Here is a 17,691-nt window from a genome sequence, read left to right as displayed (position 1 = left end):
GTGCTACTGGCAGGCTACACTGGCATATAGCCTCTGTTCCCGGTCTGTGCTACTGGCAGGCTACACTGGCAAAACTGAGCATGGTAATTAATATGCCATTTGTTATGTTTATGGTGAAACAAATTCTATCTGGGGGGGGGGGGGGGGGGTCCATGACCGGTTTTTGCCATCCCATAGTGCACCCTGGCTAGGAGTGTCCACGTAGCCTCTTCCTGATTGAACGCCACACAATTTCCAAGAAGGAGACAAGTTTCAATCACTGGTATACTGTTAGGAAGGCATTCATTAAGAGGGAATCACACATGGTAAAACATAAAAGTACTGTTGGTGTATTCTCACTTAGTGTGGTAAGTTTGACTGTGCATCGGAACAGAAGTGCTGTGCATGTATTTCTACATTACTGGTTGTTGTCTCAACATTGTGTTTCCCAAACATGGTTTTGCAAACAAGGTGTGGTTTAGAAAAGAGGAATTACATTGTGACAACCACAAAAAATTATTGGCAATCTTTACCTACACTGAGCAAAACACACTATTTGACTATTGCTGAATTGGTTCATACAAAAATAACTAAATTACATTCTGTGGGTGAAAAACATGACATGACACTTGGTTTGGAAAGACTTGTCCCACATTATATACCCCCTTTCAGTTGATGTTGATGTTATTACACAAACGCAATACATTTTATATAAACGTTTTTCCCCCGTGTATATTTATAATCCATAATCGTGGTTATATACAGGAAGATTTGACTTTGTTTACTAAATATTTTTCACTGAAAAAGAAAGATCCCATCTGACAGCTGATGTTGTTTCCATGGAAACGACGACACAAGCCGTGGCTAACCCACTGAGGTAAATTACTTCTTTACAAAATATTGTCAACACTAACGTTAAAAAGTTGGATTAAACAACTAGTTAGCTAATTATATAGCTAATAAAAGTCTAACATTTTGGGGGGGGGGGGTAATCATGACCTGTACTATTTTTGGGGGATTGTGTTTCTTTGAGACCGTAGCTCGACAGGCTAGCTACTGTAACGTTACAGCGTTAGCTGCACTGGCTAACCCCTATATAACGTCCTGCTAAATCAACAACACAAGTTTAATAAAACTAGCTGTAAAAAAATGTAAAGCACTTCTTCAATTAAAAAATAACAACAAAAAATACCTCAATTGAAATCGATTAACTTAAGCTAGCGAATTCAAATGAGACATTTTTTTTTATTTATTTTAATTGAAGAAGTGCTTTACATTTTTTACAGCTAGTTTGATTAAACTTGTCGTGTTGATTTAGCAGGACGTTTATTTGGGGGGGTTTAGCCAGTGCAGCTGACGCTGTAACGTTACCGTAGATTAAACGGAGAGCAGGATGTCGGAGGGAGAGGACCATGCGGGGCTGTCCGAGGGAGAGGAGGCTGCGAATGAGGAAGGACAGGAGGAAAATATGTCCGAGAAAGAGGAGCAGGTGTATATTGACATTGTTTCGTTTTTTTTTTTTTTTTTGATTATCGATCACATGGGTAACCTAATCCTACAATACATGTCAAATTGTAAACTGATAAGTCATCAATAAAATTTGATTTATTCTGATTCATTGATTCATGAATTCATTATTTCTGCTTAGCTGAGTTTTGTGTTGATGTGTCCGTCTCCAGATTGAGCCGTGTCCTCTCACCAAGGAAATTCTGATCCCAGGTCTGTCTCTTTTGTGTCGCACCGGGAACGGCCTGGCACACGCCTTCGTAAAGCTCGAACTGAAAGACAGGTGACATGAACACCACAGGACACAAAACACCTGGGGTGCATCTCAGATGGCACCCTATTCCATTTATAGTGCACTTGCCCTACTTTTGAACAGGGCCTATAGGGATGCTATTTGAGATGCAACCGGGTCCAGTCCCAAATCAACTGCTAGCCCTTAGGTTGGCCCCTAGCCTCTCATCCCTAGCCCCTAACCCAAGACAATTATTACATCTAAAATAATTGGATGGGTATATGCAGCAATGCAACTTACCCCGTCTCTCTCCCTCTGCCTCCCTACTCCCTCTCTCTCCCTGTTCCTTCCTACCCCCTCTATCCCCGTCTCTCTCCCTGTGCCGCCCCACCCCCTCTCTGTCGCTGTGCCTCCCTACCCCGTCTCTCTCCCCCCTCTCTCTCCGCCTTCCTTCTCTCTCTCCCCCCTCCCTCTCTCCCCTTCCTTCTCTCTCTCTCCCCCCTCTCTCTCCCCCTTCCCTCCCTCTCTCCCCCCTCCCCCTCTCTCTCTCTCTCCCCTCCCTCTCTCTCCCCCCTCCCTCTCTCCCCCCTTCTCCCTCTCTCCCCAGGCGTCTGACGGACATAGCCCTGGTCAGCTCGTTTGTCCACCTGCGTTTCCTGGACGTGTCATCCAACCACCTCTCTGACCTTTCACCCCTGGTCGCCCTCACACAGCTGCTGTGGCTGAAGGCAAGGACCCAAATTGCACCATATTCCTCATATAGTGCAACATTTTGACCAGCGTCTTGGGATATAGGATTGTCTCCGTCCCAAATTAGTCCCAAATAAGGATACTTCCTCCTGTGTAAGACGGTGTAGCATTTTTCAATAAGAGAAAATATAAAAATTATCCTCCCCCCCCCCCCCCCCCCAGGGCGATGGTAACATGGTGGCGGGGTTCAGAGGTCAGCCCCTGGGTCAGCTGATCTACCTACAGTGGCTGAGTCTGGCCCTGAACCGCCTCAGAGACCTGGAGGGCCTAGAAGGCTTCGCCCTGGAGAGCCTCAACCTCATTGGTCAGTCTGGGAGGGGGGTGTGGGAGAGCCGTAACCTCATTGGTCAGTCTGGGAGGGGGGTGTGGGAGAGCCGTAACCTCATTGGTCAGTCTGGGAGGGGGGTGTGGGAGAGCCGTAACCTCATTGGTCAGTCTGGGAGGGGGGTGTGGGAGAGCCGTAACCTCATTGGTCAGTCTGGGAGGGGGGTGTGGGAGAGCCTCAACCTCATTGGTCAGTCTGGGAGGGGGGTGTGGGAGAGCCGTAACCTCATTGGTCAGTCTGGGAGGGGGGTGTGGGAGAGCCGTAACCTCATTTGTCAGTCTGGGAGGGGGGTGTGGGAGAGCCGTAACCTCATTGGTCAGTCTGGGAGGGGGGTGTGGGAGAGCCGTAACCTCATTGGTCAGTCTGGGAGGGGGGTGTGGGAGAGCCGTAACCTCATTTGTCAGTCTGGGAGGGGGGTGTGGGAGAGCCGTAACCTCATTGGTCAGTCTGGGAGGGGGTGTGGGAGAGCCGTAACCTCATTGGTCAGTCTGGGAGGGGGTGTGGGAGAGACTCAATATCATTGGTCAGTCTGGGGAGAGGGTGTAGGAGAACCGTAACCTCATTGGTCAGTCTGGGGAGAGGGTGTAGGAGAGACTCAATATCATTGGTCAGTCTGGGGAGAGGGTGTAGGAGAACCTCATTTGCCAGGATTGATCTATTGACATAGATTTAAGGTCTGAATGTGGCTGAGATAAAGTAACAGATCTTACAATCAGTGTACTGAGGTGACCGAATGCAGACGGACCGACCATTACCTAGCATAGACCCATAAAGAATGATAGAGGACTCTTCTTTGTATCTGTCCCATTCTGGCGTATGTTAGCACATGGGCAGCGCCATTGAGGCCATCTCAATTTTGAAGTAGTACATTTTCTTCTAATCTAATATCTGCCATTTAGCAGACACTTTTATCCAAAGCGACTTACAGTCACGTATGGGTGGTCCTGGGAATCGAACCCCCACTACCCTGGTATTACAAGCACCATGCTCTACCAACTGAGCAGGTTGGTAAACATACTGCCACCTGTAGGATGGTATAAAGCTACGGTGGGCGATTTACTGTCACCTACAGTTATAGAATGTTTGCTCATAAACATAATTCATTGGCTGATTCCTCCTGATAACCTGGATGGAATTATGTAACCTTTCCTTAACCCATAGGAAGTCCCACCCAGTTGACTACTTTAAAATGGTGGAAGCGCTGCCCATGCTAAAGCTGGCTTTTGAGCTCTAGAGTCCTCTATCTCTATGGCATAGACAGACAGACAGACAGACATGTCTTATGTGTGTAAATAATATGATATCTGAGTGACTCAACAAAATCAACGGGGGTCCCCTGAGTGTCGAGGCCTGGGTCCGTAGGTTGAGTATGGCCGCTCTAAGTAACGGTATCCAGAGGGTGTCTGTGTTTCGTTACTAGGTAACGGTATCCAGAGGGTGTCTGTTTGTCGTTGCTAGGTAACGGTATCCAGAGGGTGTCTGTGTTTCGTTACTAGGTAACGGTATCCAGAGGGTGTCTGTTTGTCGTTACTAGATAACGGTATCCAGAGGGTGTCTGTGTGTCGTTGCTAGGTAACGGTATCCAGAGGGTGTCTGTGTGTCGTTGCTAGGTAACGGTATCCAGAGGGTGTCTGTGTGTCGTTGCTAGGTAACGGTATCCAGAGGGTGTCTGTGTGTCGTTGCTAGGTAACGGTATCAAGAGGGTGTCTGTGTGTCGTTGCTAGGTAACGGTATCCAGAGGGTGTCTGTGTGTCGTTGCTAGGTAACGGTATCCAGAAGGTGTCTGTGTGTCGTTGCTAGGTAACGGTATCCAGAGGGTGTCTGTGTGTCGTTGCTAGGTAACGGTATCCAGAGGGTGTCGGGGCTACTGTACCATCACCTGACCAACCTGGTGACTCTGGAACTGAGAGGAAACAAACTGGAGACTACCGACGGAATCTACCTGCCCAACCTCCGACGCCTCTACCTGGTAACCTTTAACCCCTAACCATAACCTCTACCTGGTAACCTTTAACCCCTAACCATAACCTCTACCTGGTAACCTTTAACCCCTAACCATAACCTCTACCTGGTAACCCCTAACCTCTCACCCCTAACCATAACCTCTACCTGGTAACCCTTAACCCCTAACCATAACCTCTACCTGGTAACCCTTAACCCCTAACCATAACCTCTACCTGGTAACTTTTAACCTCTAACCCCTAACCATAACCTCTACCTGGTAACCTTTAACCCCTAACCATAACCTCTACCTGGTAACCCTTAACCCCTAACCATAACCTCTACCTGGTAACCCTTAACCCCTAACCTCTACCTGGTAACCTTTAACCCTTAACCCCTAACCCCTAACCTCTACCTGGTAACCCTTAACCACTAACCTCTCACCATAACCTTTACCTGGTAACCCTTAACCCCTAACCTCTCACCATAACCTCTACCTGGTAACCTTTAACCCCTAACCTCTCACCATAACCTCTACCTGACCTTTCAACCCTAACTCTAACCTACACAGCCTCTACCTGACCTTTCAACCCTAACTCTAACCTACACAGCCTCTACCTGACCTTTCAACCCTAACTCTAACCTACACAGCCTCTACCTGACCTTTCAACCCTAACTCTAACCTACACAGCCTCTACCTGACCTTTCAACCCTAACTCTAACCTACACAGCCTCTACCTGACCTTTCAACCCTAACTCTAACCTACACAGCCTCTACCTGACCTTTCAACCCTAACTCTAACCTACACAGCCTCTACCTGACCTTTCAACCCTAACTCTAACCTACACAGCCTCTACCTGACCTTTCAACCCTAACTCTAACCTACACAGCCTCTACCTGACCTTTCAACCCTAACTCTAACCTACACAGCCTCTACCTGACCTTTCAACCCTAACTCTAACCTACACAGCCTCTACCTGACCTTTCAACCCTAACTCTAACCTACACAGCCTCTACCTGACCTTTCAACCCTAACTCTAACCTACACAGCCTCTACCTGACCTTTCAACCCTAACTCTAACCTACACAGCCTCTACCTGACCTTTCAACCCTAACTCTAACCTACACAGCCTCTACCTGACCTTTCAACCCTAACTCTAACCTACACAGCCTCTACCTGACCTTTCAACCCTAACTCTAACCTACACAGCCTCTACCTGACCTTTCAACCCTAACTCTAACCTACACAGCCTCTACCTGACCTTTCAACCCTAACTCTAACCTACACAGCCTCTACCTGACCTTTCAACCCTAACTCTAACCTACACAGCCTTTACCTGGTAACTTTCATCCTCTCACCCAAAACCCCAACTGATTCCTGGTTCAAACCTTTCACCTGTCACTTACCTCAGTTTAATTCTTACCTTTAACCCCGTGACCTATAACCTCTGACCCCTGTGCAGGCCCAGAATACTATCAAGCGCCTGGAGGGTCTGGGTAAGCTGGAGCGTCTGACCACCCTGCACCTCCGAGACAACCAACTGGAGACTCTAGACGGAATCAGTCCCAACATGAAGTCCCTGCAGTACCTCAACATCAGGTAGACATCAGGCCCTGCAGTACCTCAACATCAGGTAGACATCAGTCCCTGCAGTACCTCAACATCAGGTAGACATCAGTCCCTGCAGTACCTCAACATCAGGTAGACATCAGGCCCTGCAGTACCTCAACATCAGGTAGACATCAGGCCCTGCAGTACCTCAACATCAGGTAGACATCAGGCCCTGCAGTACCTCAACATCAGGTAGACATCAGTCCCTGCAGTACCTCAACATCAGGTAGACATCAGTCCCTGCAGTACCTCAACATCAGGTAGACATCAGTCCCAACATGAAGTCCCTGCAGTACCTCAACATCAGGTAGACATCAGGCCCTGCAGTACCTCAACATCAGGTAGACATCAGTCCCTGCAGTACCTCAACATAAGGTAGACATCAGGCCCTGCAGTACCTCAACATCAGGTAGGCATCAGTCCCTGCAGTACCTCAACATCAGGTAGACATCAGGCCCTGCAGTACCTCAACATCAGGTAGACATCAGTCCCTGCAGTACCTCAACATCAGGTAGGCATCAGTCCCTGCAGTACCTCAACATCAGGTAGACATCAGGCCCTGCAGTACCTCAACATCAGGTAGACATCAGTCCCTGCAGTACCTCAACATCAGGTAGACATCAGTCCCTGCAGTACCTCAACATCAGGTAGACATCAGTCCCAACATGAAGTCCCTGCAGTACCTCAACATCAGGTAGACATCAGTCCCTGCAGTACCTCAACATCAGGTAGACATCAGTCCCTGCAGTACCTCAACATAAGGTAGACATCAGGCCCTGCAGTACCTCAACATCAGGTAGGCATCAGTCCCTGCAGTACCTCAACATCAGGTAGACATCAGGCCCTGCAGTACCTCAACATCAGGTAGACATCAGGCCCTGCAGTACCTCAACATCAGGTAGACATCAGGCCCTGCAGTACCTCAACATCAGGTAGACATCAGGCCCTGCAGTACCTCAACATCAGGTAGACATCAGTCCCTGCAGTACCTCAACATCAGGTAGACATCAGTCCCTGCAGTACCTCAACATCAGGTAGACATCAGGCCCTGCAGTACCTCAACATCAGGTAGACATCAGTCCCTGCAGTACCTCAACATCAGGTAGGCATCAGGCCCTGCAGTACCTCAACATCAGGTAGACATCAGTCCCTGCAGTACCTCAACATCAGGTAGACAACAGGCCCTGCAGTACCTCAACATCAGGTAGACATCAGTCCCTGCAGTACCTCAACATCAGGTAGACATCAGTCCCTGCAGTACCTCAACATCAGGTAGACATCAGTCCCTGCAGTACCTCAACATCAGGTAGACATCAGGCCCTGCAGTACCTCAACATCAGGTAGACATCAGTCCCTGCAGTACCTCAACATCAGGTAGACATCAGTCCCTGCAGTACCTCAACATCAGGTAGACATCAGGCCCTGCAGTACCTCAACATCAGGTAGGCATCAGTCCCTGCAGTACCTCAACATCAGGTAGACATCAGTCCCTGCAGTACCTCAACATCAGGTAGACATCAGTCCCTGCAGTACCTCAACATCAGGTAGACATCAGGCCCTGCAGTACCTCAACATCAGGTAGACATCAGTCCCAACATGAAGTCCCTGCAGTACCTCAACATCAGGTAGACATCAGTCCCTGCAGTACCTCAACATCAGGTAGACATCAGTCCCTGCAGTACCTCAACATCAGGTAGACATCAGTCCCTGCAGTACCTCAACATCAGGTAGAATTCAGTCCCTGCAGTACCTCAACATCAGGTAGACATCAGTCCCTGCAGTACCTCAACATCAAGTAGGCATCAGGCCCTGCAGTACCTCAACATCAGGTAGACATCAGGCCCTGCAGTACCTCAACATCAGGTAGACATCAGTCCCTGCAGTACCTCAACATCAGGTAGACATCAGTCCCTGCAGTACCTCAACATCAGGTAGACATCAGGCCCTGCAGTACCTCAACATCAGGTAGACATCAGTCCCTGCAGTACCTCAACATCAGGTAGACATCAGTCCCTGCAGTACCTCAACATCAGGTAGGCATCAGTCCCAACATGAAGTCCCTGCAGTACCTCAACACCGTCAACTGCAACTCCATCTCCCCTCCATCTCCCCTCCATCTCTACTCCATCTCCCCTCCATCTCCACTCCATCTCCCCTCCATCTCCCCTTCCATCTCCCCTCCATCTCCCCTCCATCTCCCCTCCATCTCACCTCCATCTCCCCTCCATCTCACCTCCATCTCCCCTCCATCTCTCCTCCATCTCCCCTCCATCTCCCCTTCATCTCCCCTCCATCTCCCCCTCCATCTCCCCTCCATCTCTCCTCCCCTCCATCTCCCCTCCATCTCCCCTCCATCTCCCCTTCATCTCCCCTTCCATCTCCCCTTCATCTCCCCTCCATCTCCCCTTCCATCTCCCCTCCATCTCCCCTCCTCCCCTCCATCACCCCTCCATCTCCCCTCCATCTCCCCTTCATCTCCCCTCCATCACCCCTCCATCTCCCCTCCATCTCCACTTCATCTCCCCTCCTTCTCCCCTCCATCTCCCCTCCATCTCCCCTCCCCTCCTTCTCCCCTCCACTCCCCCTCCATCTCCCCTCCATCTCCCCTCCATCTCCCCTCCATCTCCCCTCCTTCTCCCCTCAATCCCCCCTTCCATCTCCCCTTCCATCTCCCCTCCATCTCCCCTTCCATCTCCCCTTCATCTCCCTTCCATCTCCCCTCCATCTCCCCTCCATCTCCCCTCCTTCTCTCCTCCTTCTCCCCTCCATCTCCCCTTCATCTCCCTCCATCTCCCCTCCTTCTCCCCTCCACTCCCCCTCCATCTCCCCTTCATGTCCCTTCCATCTCCCCTCCCCTCCATCTCCCCTTCATCTCCCCTCCATCTCCCCTTCATCTCCCCTCCTTCTCCCCTCCGTCTCCCCTCCGTCTCCCCTCCGTCTCCCCTTCGTCTCCCCTCCATCTCCCTCCATCTCCCCTCCATCTCCCCTCCTTCTCCCCTCCATCTCCCCTTCATCTCCCCTCCATCTCCCCTCCATCTCCCCTCCATCTCCCCTTCTTCTCCCCTCCTTCTCCCCTTCCATCTCCCCTCCATCTCCCCTCCATCTCACCTTCATCTCCCCTCCATCTCACCTCTTCTCCCCTTCTTCTCCCCTCCATCTCCCCTTCATCTCCCCTCCATCTCCCCTCCATCTCCCCTTCTTCTCCCCTCCATCTCCCCTCCTTCTCCCCTCCATCTCCCCTCCATCTCCCCTTCATCCCCCCTCCATCTCCCCTCCATCTCCCCTCCTTCTCCCCTCCATCTCCCCTCCTTCTCCCCTCCATCTCCCCTTCATCTCCCCTCCATCTCCCCTCCATCTCCCCTCCATCTCCCCTTCTTCTCCCCTTCTTCTCCCCTTCCATCTCCCCTCCATCTCCCCTCCATCTCACCTTCATCTCCCCTCCATCTCCCCTCCCTCTCCCTCCATCTCCCCTCCATCTCCCCTCCATCTCCCCTCCATCTCCCCTCCATCTCCCCTCCCTTCTCCCCTCCATCTCCCCTCCTTCTCCCCTCCATCTCCCCTCCATCTCCCCTCCATCTCCCCCTTCTTCTCCCCTCCTTCTCCCCTTCCATCTCCCCTCCATCTCACCTTCATCTCCCCTCCATCTCACCTTCTTCTCCCCTTCTTCTCTCCCTCCATCTCCCCTCCATCTCCCCTTCATCTCCCCTCCATCTCCCCTCCATCTCCCCTCCATCCCCCCTTCCATCTCCCCTTCTTCTCCCCTCCATCTCCCCTCCATCTCTCCTCCATCTCCCCTCCATCTCGTGTGGTCCCGTGTGGTTCAGTTGGTAGAGCATGGTGTTTGCAACGCCAGGGTTGTGGGTTCGATTCCCACGGGGGACCAGCACGGGGAAAAAAATATTGTATGAAAAGTATGCATTCACTACTGTAAGTCACTCTGGATAAGAGCGTCTGCTAAATGACTAAAATGTAATGTTCCTCTCCCCTCCATCTCCCCTCCAGGGGTAACCTGGTTTCTTCCCAGCGTGCTTTGCGTAGTCTGGTGGGCGTATCCAGGACACTGCGAGCGCTGGTCCTGGCTGAAAACCCTCTCGTGGAGACGGAGGACTATCGTCTGTGTGTCCTGAGCCGCCTGCCTCTGCTGGAGCGTCTCGATAAGGAACCCATCTCCCCCGAGGAGAAGTCTGAGGCACAGGAAAAACTCAGGGTATAAAACACACGCACGTACAGGAAAAACTCGTGTTCTCCTCCGTCTGCTCAGTATAATGATGCTGTTTCCTCTGTCTCTCTGTAGTATAATGATGCTGTTTCCTCTGTCTCTCTGTAGTATAATGATGCTGTTTCCTCTGTCTCTCTGTAGTATAATGATGCTGTTTCCTCTGTCTCTCTGTAGTATAATGATGCTGTTTCCTCTGTCTCTCTGTAGTATAATGATGCTGTTTCCTCTGTCTCTCTGTAGTATAATGATGCTGTTTCCTCTGTCTCTCTGTAGTATAATGATGCTGTTTCCTCTGTCTCTCTGTAGTATAATGATGCTGTTTCCTCTGTCTCTCTGTAGTATAATGATGCTGTTTCCTCTGTCTCTCTGTAGTATAATGATGCTGTTTCCTCTGTCTCTCTGTAGTATAATGATGCTGTTTCCTCTGTCTCTCTGTAGTATAATGATGCTGTTTCCTCTGTCTCTCTGTAGTATAATGATGCTGTTTCCTCTGTCTCTCTGTAGTATAATGATGCTGTTTCCTCTGTCTCTCTGTAGTATAATGATGCTGTTTCCTCTGTCTCTCTGTAGTATAATGATGCTGTTTCCTCTGTCTCTCTGTAGTATAATGATGCTGTTTCCTCTGTCTCTCTGTAGTATAATGATGCTGTTTCCTCTGTCTCTCTGTAGTATAATGATGCTGTTTCCTCTGTCTCTCTGTAGTATAATGATGCTGTTTCCTCTGTCTCTCTGTAGTATAATGATGCTGTTTCCTCTGTCTCTCTGTAGTATAATGATGCTGTTTCCTCTGTCTCTCTGTAGTATAATGATGCTGTTTCCTCTGTCTCTCTGTAGTATAATGATGCTGTTTCCTCTGTCTCTCTGTAGTATAATGATGCTGTTTCCTCTGTCTCTCTGTAGTATAATGATGCTGTTTCCTCTGTCTCTCTGTAGTATAATGATGCTGTTTCCTCTGTCTCTCTGTAGTATAATGATGCTGTTTCCTCTGTCTCTCTGTAGTATAATGATGCTGTTTCCTCTGTCTCTCTGTAGTATAATGATGCTGTTTCCTCTGTCTCTCTGTAGTATAATGATGCTGTTTCCTCTGTCTCTCTGTAGTATAATGATGCTGTTTCCTCTGTCTCTCTGTAGTATAATGATGCTGTTTCCTCTGTCTCTCTGTAGTATAATGATGCTGTTTCCTCTGTCTCTCTGTAGTATAATGATGCTGTTTCCTCTGTCTCTCTGTAGTATAATGATGCTGTTTCCTCTGTCTCTCTGTAGTATAATGATGCTGTTTCCTCTGTCTCTCTGTAGTATAATGATGCTGTTTCCTCTGTCTCTCTGTAGTATAATGATGCTGTTTCCTCTGTCTCTCTGTAGTATAATGATGCTGTTTCCTCTGTCTCTCTGTAGTATAATGATGCTGTTTCCTCTGTCTCTCTGTAGTATAATGATGCTGTTTCCTCTGTCTCTCTGTAGTATAATGATGCTGTTTCCTCTGTCTCTCTGTAGTATAATGATGCTGTTTCCTCTGTCTCTCTGTAGTATAATGATGCTGTTTCCTCTGTCTCTCTGTAGTATAATGATGCTGTTTCCTCTGTCTCTCTGTAGTATAATGATGCTGTTTCCTCTGTCTCTCTGTAGTATAATGATGCTGTTTCCTCTGTCTCTCTGTAGTATAATGATGCTGTTTCCTCTGTCTCTCTGTAGTATAATGATGCTGTTTCCTCTGTCTCTCTGTAGTATAATGATGCTGTTTCCTCTGTCTCTCTGTAGTATAATGATGCTGTTTCCTCTGTCTCTCTGTAGTATAATGATGCTGTTTCCTCTGTCTCTCTGTAGTATAATGATGCTGTTTCCTCTGTCTCTCTGTAGTATAATGATGCTGTTTCCTCTGTCTCTCTGTAGTATAATGATGCTGTTTCCTCTGTCTCTCTGTAGTATAATGATGCTGTTTCCTCTGTCTCTCTGTAGTATAATGATGCTGTTTCCTCTGTCTCTCTGTAGTATAATGATGCTGTTTCCTCTGTCTCTCTGTAGTATAATGATGCTGTTTCCTCTGTCTCTCTGTAGTATAATGATGCTGTTTCCTCTGTCTCTCTGTAGTATAATGATGCTGTTTCCTCTGTCTCTCTGTAGTATAATGATGCTGTTTCCTCTGTCTCTCTGTAGTATAATGATGCTGTTTCCTCTGTCTCTCTGTAGTATAATGATGCTGTTTCCTCTGTCTCTCTGTAGTATAATGATGCTGTTTCCTCTGTCTCTCTGTAGTATAATGATGCTGTTTCCTCTGTCTCTCTGTAGTATAATGATGCTGTTTCCTCTGTCTCTCTGTAGTATAATGATGCTGTTTCCTCTGTCTCTCTGTAGTATAATGATGCTGTTTCCTCTGTCTCTCTGTAGTATAATGATGCTGTTTCCTCTGTCTCTCTGTAGTATAATGATGCTGTTTCCTCTGTCTCTCTGTAGTATAATGATGCTGTTTCCTCTGTCTCTCTGTAGTATAATGATGCTGTTTCCTCTGTCTCTCTGTAGTATAATGATGCTGTTTCCTCTGTCTCTCTGTAGTATAATGATGCTGTTTCCTCTGTCTCTCTGTAGTATAATGATGCTGTTTCCTCTGTCTCTCTGTAGTATAATGATGCTGTTTCCTCTGTCTCTCTGTAGTATAATGATGCTGTTTCCTCTGTCTCTCTGTAGTATAATGATGCTGTTTCCTCTGTCTCTCTGTAGTATAATGATGCTGTTTCCTCTGTCTCTCTGTAGTATAATGATGCTGTTTCCTCTGTCTCTCTGTAGTATAATGATGCTGTTTCCTCTGTCTCTCTGTAGTATAATGATGCTGTTTCCTCTGTCTCTCTGTAGTATAATGATGCTGTTTCCTCTGTCTCTCTGTAGTATAATGATGCTGTTTCCTCTGTCTCTCTGTAGTATAATGATGCTGTTTCCTCTGTCTCTCTGTAGTATAATGATGCTGTTTCCTCTGTCTCTCTGTAGTATAATGATGCTGTTTCCTCTGTCTCTCTGTAGTATAATGATGCTGTTTCCTCTGTCTCTCTGTAGTATAATGATGCTGTTTCCTCTGTCTCTCTGTAGTATAATGATGCTGTTTCCTCTGTCTCTCTGTAGTATAATGATGCTGTTTCCTCTGTCTCTCTGTAGTATAATGATGCTGTTTCCTCTGTCTCTCTGTAGTATAATGATGCTGTTTCCTCTGTCTCTCTGTAGTATAATGATGCTGTTTCCTCTGTCTCTCTGTAGTATAATGATGCTGTTTCCTCTGTCTCTCTGTAGTATAATGATGCTGTTTCCTCTGTCTCTCTGTAGTATAATGATGCTGTTTCCTCTGTCTCTCTGTAGTATAATGATGCTGTTTCCTCTGTCTCTCTGTAGTATAATGATGCTGTTTCCTCTGTCTCTCTGTAGTATAATGATGCTGTTTCCTCTGTCTCTCTGTAGTATAATGATGCTGTTTCCTCTGTCTCTCTGTAGTATAATGATGCTGTTTCCTCTGTCTCTCTGTAGTATAATGATGCTGTTTCCTCTGTCTCTCTGTAGTATAATGATGCTGTTTCCTCTGTCTCTCTGTAGTATAATGATGCTGTTTCCTCTGTCTCTCTGTAGTATAATGATGCTGTTTCCTCTGTCTCTCTGTAGTATAATGATGCTGTTTCCTCTGTCTCTCTGTAGTATAATGATGCTGTTTCCTCTGTCTCTCTGTAGTATAATGATGCTGTTTCCTCTGTCTCTCTGTAGTATAATGATGCTGTTTCCTCTGTCTCTCTGTAGTATAATGATGCTGTTTCCTCTGTCTCTCTGTAGTATAATGATGCTGTTTCCTCTGTCTCTCTGTAGTATAATGATGCTGTTTCCTCTGTCTCTCTGTAGTATAATGATGCTGTTTCCTCTGTCTCTCTGTAGTATAATGATGCTGTTTCCTCTGTCTCTCTGTAGTATAATGATGCTGTTTCCTCTGTCTCTCTGTAGTATAATGATGCTGTTTCCTCTGTCTCTCTGTAGTATAATGATGCTGTTTCCTCTGTCTCTCTGTAGTATAATGATGCTGTTTCCTCTGTCTCTCTGTAGTATAATGATGCTGTTTCCTCTGTCTCTCTGTAGTATAATGATGCTGTTTCCTCTGTCTCTCTGTAGTATAATGATGCTGTTTCCTCTGTCTCTCTGTAGTATAATGATGCTGTTTCCTCTGTCTCTCTGTAGTATAATGATGCTGTTTCCTCTGTCTCTCTGTAGTATAATGATGCTGTTTCCTCTGTCTCTCTGTAGTATAATGATGCTGTTTCCTCTGTCTCTCTGTAGTATAATGATGCTGTTTCCTCTGTCTCTCTGTAGTATAATGATGCTGTTTCCTCTGTCTCTCTGTAGTATAATGATGCTGTTTCCTCTGTCTCTCTGTAGTATAATGATGCTGTTTCCTCTGTCTCTCTGTAGTATAATGATGCTGTTTCCTCTGTCTCTCTGTAGTATAATGATGCTGTTTCCTCTGTCTCTCTGTAGTATAATGATGCTGTTTCCTCTGTCTCTCTGTAGTATAATGATGCTGTTTCCTCTGTCTCTCTGTAGTATAATGATGCTGTTTCCTCTGTCTCTCTGTAGTATAATGATGCTGTTTCCTCTGTCTCTCTGTAGTATAATGATGCTGTTTCCTCTGTCTCTCTGTAGTATAATGATGCTGTTTCCTCTGTCTCTCTGTAGTATAATGATGCTGTTTCCTCTGTCTCTCTGTAGTATAATGATGCTGTTTCCTCTGTCTCTCTGTAGTATAATGATGCTGTTTCCTCTGTCTCTCTGTAGTATAATGATGCTGTTTCCTCTGTCTCTCTGTAGTATAATGATGCTGTTTCCTCTGTCTCTCTGTAGTATAATGATGCTGTTTCCTCTGTCTCTCTGTAGTATAATGATGCTGTTTCCTCTGTCTCTCTGTAGTATAATGATGCTGTTTCCTCTGTCTCTCTGTAGTATAATGATGCTGTTTCCTCTGTCTCTCTGTAGTATAATGATGCTGTTTCCTCTGTCTCTCTGTAGTATAATGATGCTGTTTCCTCTGTCTCTCTGTAGTATAATGATGCTGTTTCCTCTGTCTCTCTGTAGTATAATGATGCTGTTTCCTCTGTCTCTCTGTAGTATAATGATGCTGTTTCCTCTGTCTCTCTGTAGTATAATGATGCTGTTTCCTCTGTCTCTCTGTAGTATAATGATGCTGTTTCCTCTGTCTCTCTGTAGTATAATGATGCTGTTTCCTCTGTCTCTCTGTAGTATAATGATGCTGTTTCCTCTGTCTCTCTGTAGTATAATGATGCTGTTTCCTCTGTCTCTCTGTAGTATAATGATGCTGTTTCCTCTGTCTCTCTGTAGTATAATGATGCTGTTTCCTCTGTCTCTCTGTAGTATAATGATGCTGTTTCCTCTGTCTCTCTGTAGTATAATGATGCTGTTTCCTCTGTCTCTCTGTAGTATAATGATGCTGTTTCCTCTGTCTCTCTGTAGTATAATGATGCTGTTTCCTCTGTCTCTCTGTAGTATAATGATGCTGTTTCCTCTGTCTCTCTGTAGTATAATGATGCTGTTTCCTCTGTCTCTCTGTAGTATAATGATGCTGTTTCCTCTGTCTCTCTGTAGTATAATGATGCTGTTTCCTCTGTCTCTCTGTAGTATAATGATGCTGTTTCCTCTGTCTCTCTGTAGTATAATGATGCTGTTTCCTCTGTCTCTCTGTAGTATAATGATGCTGTTTCCTCTGTCTCTCTGTAGTATAATGATGCTGTTTCCTCTGTCTCTCTGTAGTATAATGATGCTGTTTCCTCTGTCTCTCTGTAGTATAATGATGCTGTTTCCTCTGTCTCTCTGTAGTATAATGATGCTGTTTCCTCTGTCTCTCTGTAGTATAATGATGCTGTTTCCTCTGTCTCTCTGTAGTATAATGATGCTGTTTCCTCTGTCTCTCTGTAGTATAATGATGCTGTTTCCTCTGTCTCTCTGTAGTATAATGATGCTGTTTCCTCTGTCTCTCTGTAGTATAATGATGCTGTTTCCTCTGTCTCTCTGTAGTATAATGATGCTGTTTCCTCTGTCTCTCTGTAGTATAATGATGCTGTTTCCTCTGTCTCTCTGTAGTATAATGATGCTGTTTCCTCTGTCTCTCTGTAGTATAATGATGCTGTTTCCTCTGTCTCTCTGTAGTATAATGATGCTGTTTCCTCTGTCTCTCTGTAGTATAATGATGCTGTTTCCTCTGTCTCTCTGTAGTATAATGATGCTGTTTCCTCTGTCTCTCTGTAGTATAATGATGCTGTTTCCTCTGTCTCTCTGTAGTATAATGATGCTGTTTCCTCTGTCTCTCTGTAGTATAATGATGCTGTTTCCTCTGTCTCTCTGTAGTATAATGATGCTGTTTCCTCTGTCTCTCTGTAGTATAATGATGCTGTTTCCTCTGTCTCTCTGTAGTATAATGATGCTGTTTCCTCTGTCTCTCTGTAGTATAATGATGCTGTTTCCTCTGTCTCTCTGTAGTATAATGATGCTGTTTCCTCTGTCTCTCTGTAGTATAATGATGCTGTTTCCTCTGTCTCTCTGTAGTATAATGATGCTGTTTCCTCTGTCTCTCTGTAGTATAATGATGCTGTTTCCTCTGTCTCTCTGTAGTATAATGATGCTGTTTCCTCTGTCTCTCTGTAGTATAATGATGCTGTTTCCTCTGTCTCTCTGTAGTATAATGATGCTGTTTCCTCTGTCTCTCTGTAGTATAATGATGCTGTTTCCTCTGTCTCTCTGTAGTATAATGATGCTGTTTCCTCTGTCTCTCTGTAGTATAATGATGCTGTTTCCTCTGTCTCTCTGTAGTATAATGATGCTGTTTCCTCTGTCTCTCTGTAGTATAATGATGCTGTTTCCTCTGTCTCTCTGTAGTATAATGATGCTGTTTCTCTCTCTGTCTCTATAGGAGTTTAAGGATGAGGCGGCTGTTGAAGCAGAGGAATACTAACTCACCATCAGTCACTCCTCTCCCAGTCACTCCTCTCCCAGTCACTCCTCTCCCAGTCACTCCTCTCCCAGTCACTCCTCTCCCAGTCACTCCTCTCCCAGTCACTCCTCTCTCAGTCACTCCTCACCCAGTCACTCCTCACCC

General features: G+C 46.5%; 1 protein-coding gene across 4 annotated transcripts in view; it reads left to right on the top strand.

Moving 5' to 3' along the window:
* The first annotated feature begins 698 nt into the window (after nt 1–698).
* The window catches only part of lrrc23 (leucine rich repeat containing 23), a 17,949-nt gene continuing 956 nt past the window's right edge, over nt 699–17,691 (top strand). Inside the window, exons 1-9 of one of the 4 annotated variants that reach the window (XM_082962296.1) lie at nt 699–856; nt 1,356–1,468; nt 1,659–1,768; nt 2,325–2,445; nt 2,630–2,771; nt 4,631–4,761; nt 6,198–6,334; nt 10,349–10,553; nt 17,506–17,691. The exon at nt 17,506–17,691 is cut by the window's right edge and continues 956 nt beyond it. In XM_082962296.1, coding sequence (XP_082818422.1) covers nt 1,373–1,468; nt 1,659–1,768; nt 2,325–2,445; nt 2,630–2,771; nt 4,631–4,761; nt 6,198–6,334; nt 10,349–10,553; nt 17,506–17,547 — 984 coding nt within the window. In that variant the 5' untranslated portion in view covers nt 699–856; nt 1,356–1,372 and the 3' untranslated portion in view covers nt 17,548–17,691. Of the gene's footprint in view, nt 857–1,297; nt 1,469–1,658; nt 1,769–2,324; nt 2,446–2,629; nt 2,772–4,630; nt 4,762–6,197; nt 6,335–10,348; nt 10,554–17,505 lie in introns of all 4 variants that reach the window. The other 3 variants (XM_082962294.1, XM_082962297.1, XM_082962295.1) reach the window with 3 other exon arrangements.

Source organism: Salmo salar, chromosome 15, assembly GCF_965601325.2.
Source record: "Salmo salar chromosome 15, fSalSal1, whole genome shotgun sequence".
Taxonomy (NCBI): Eukaryota; Metazoa; Chordata; class Actinopteri; order Salmoniformes; family Salmonidae; genus Salmo; species Salmo salar.
This window is presented reverse-complemented; position numbering and strand designations above follow the sequence as displayed.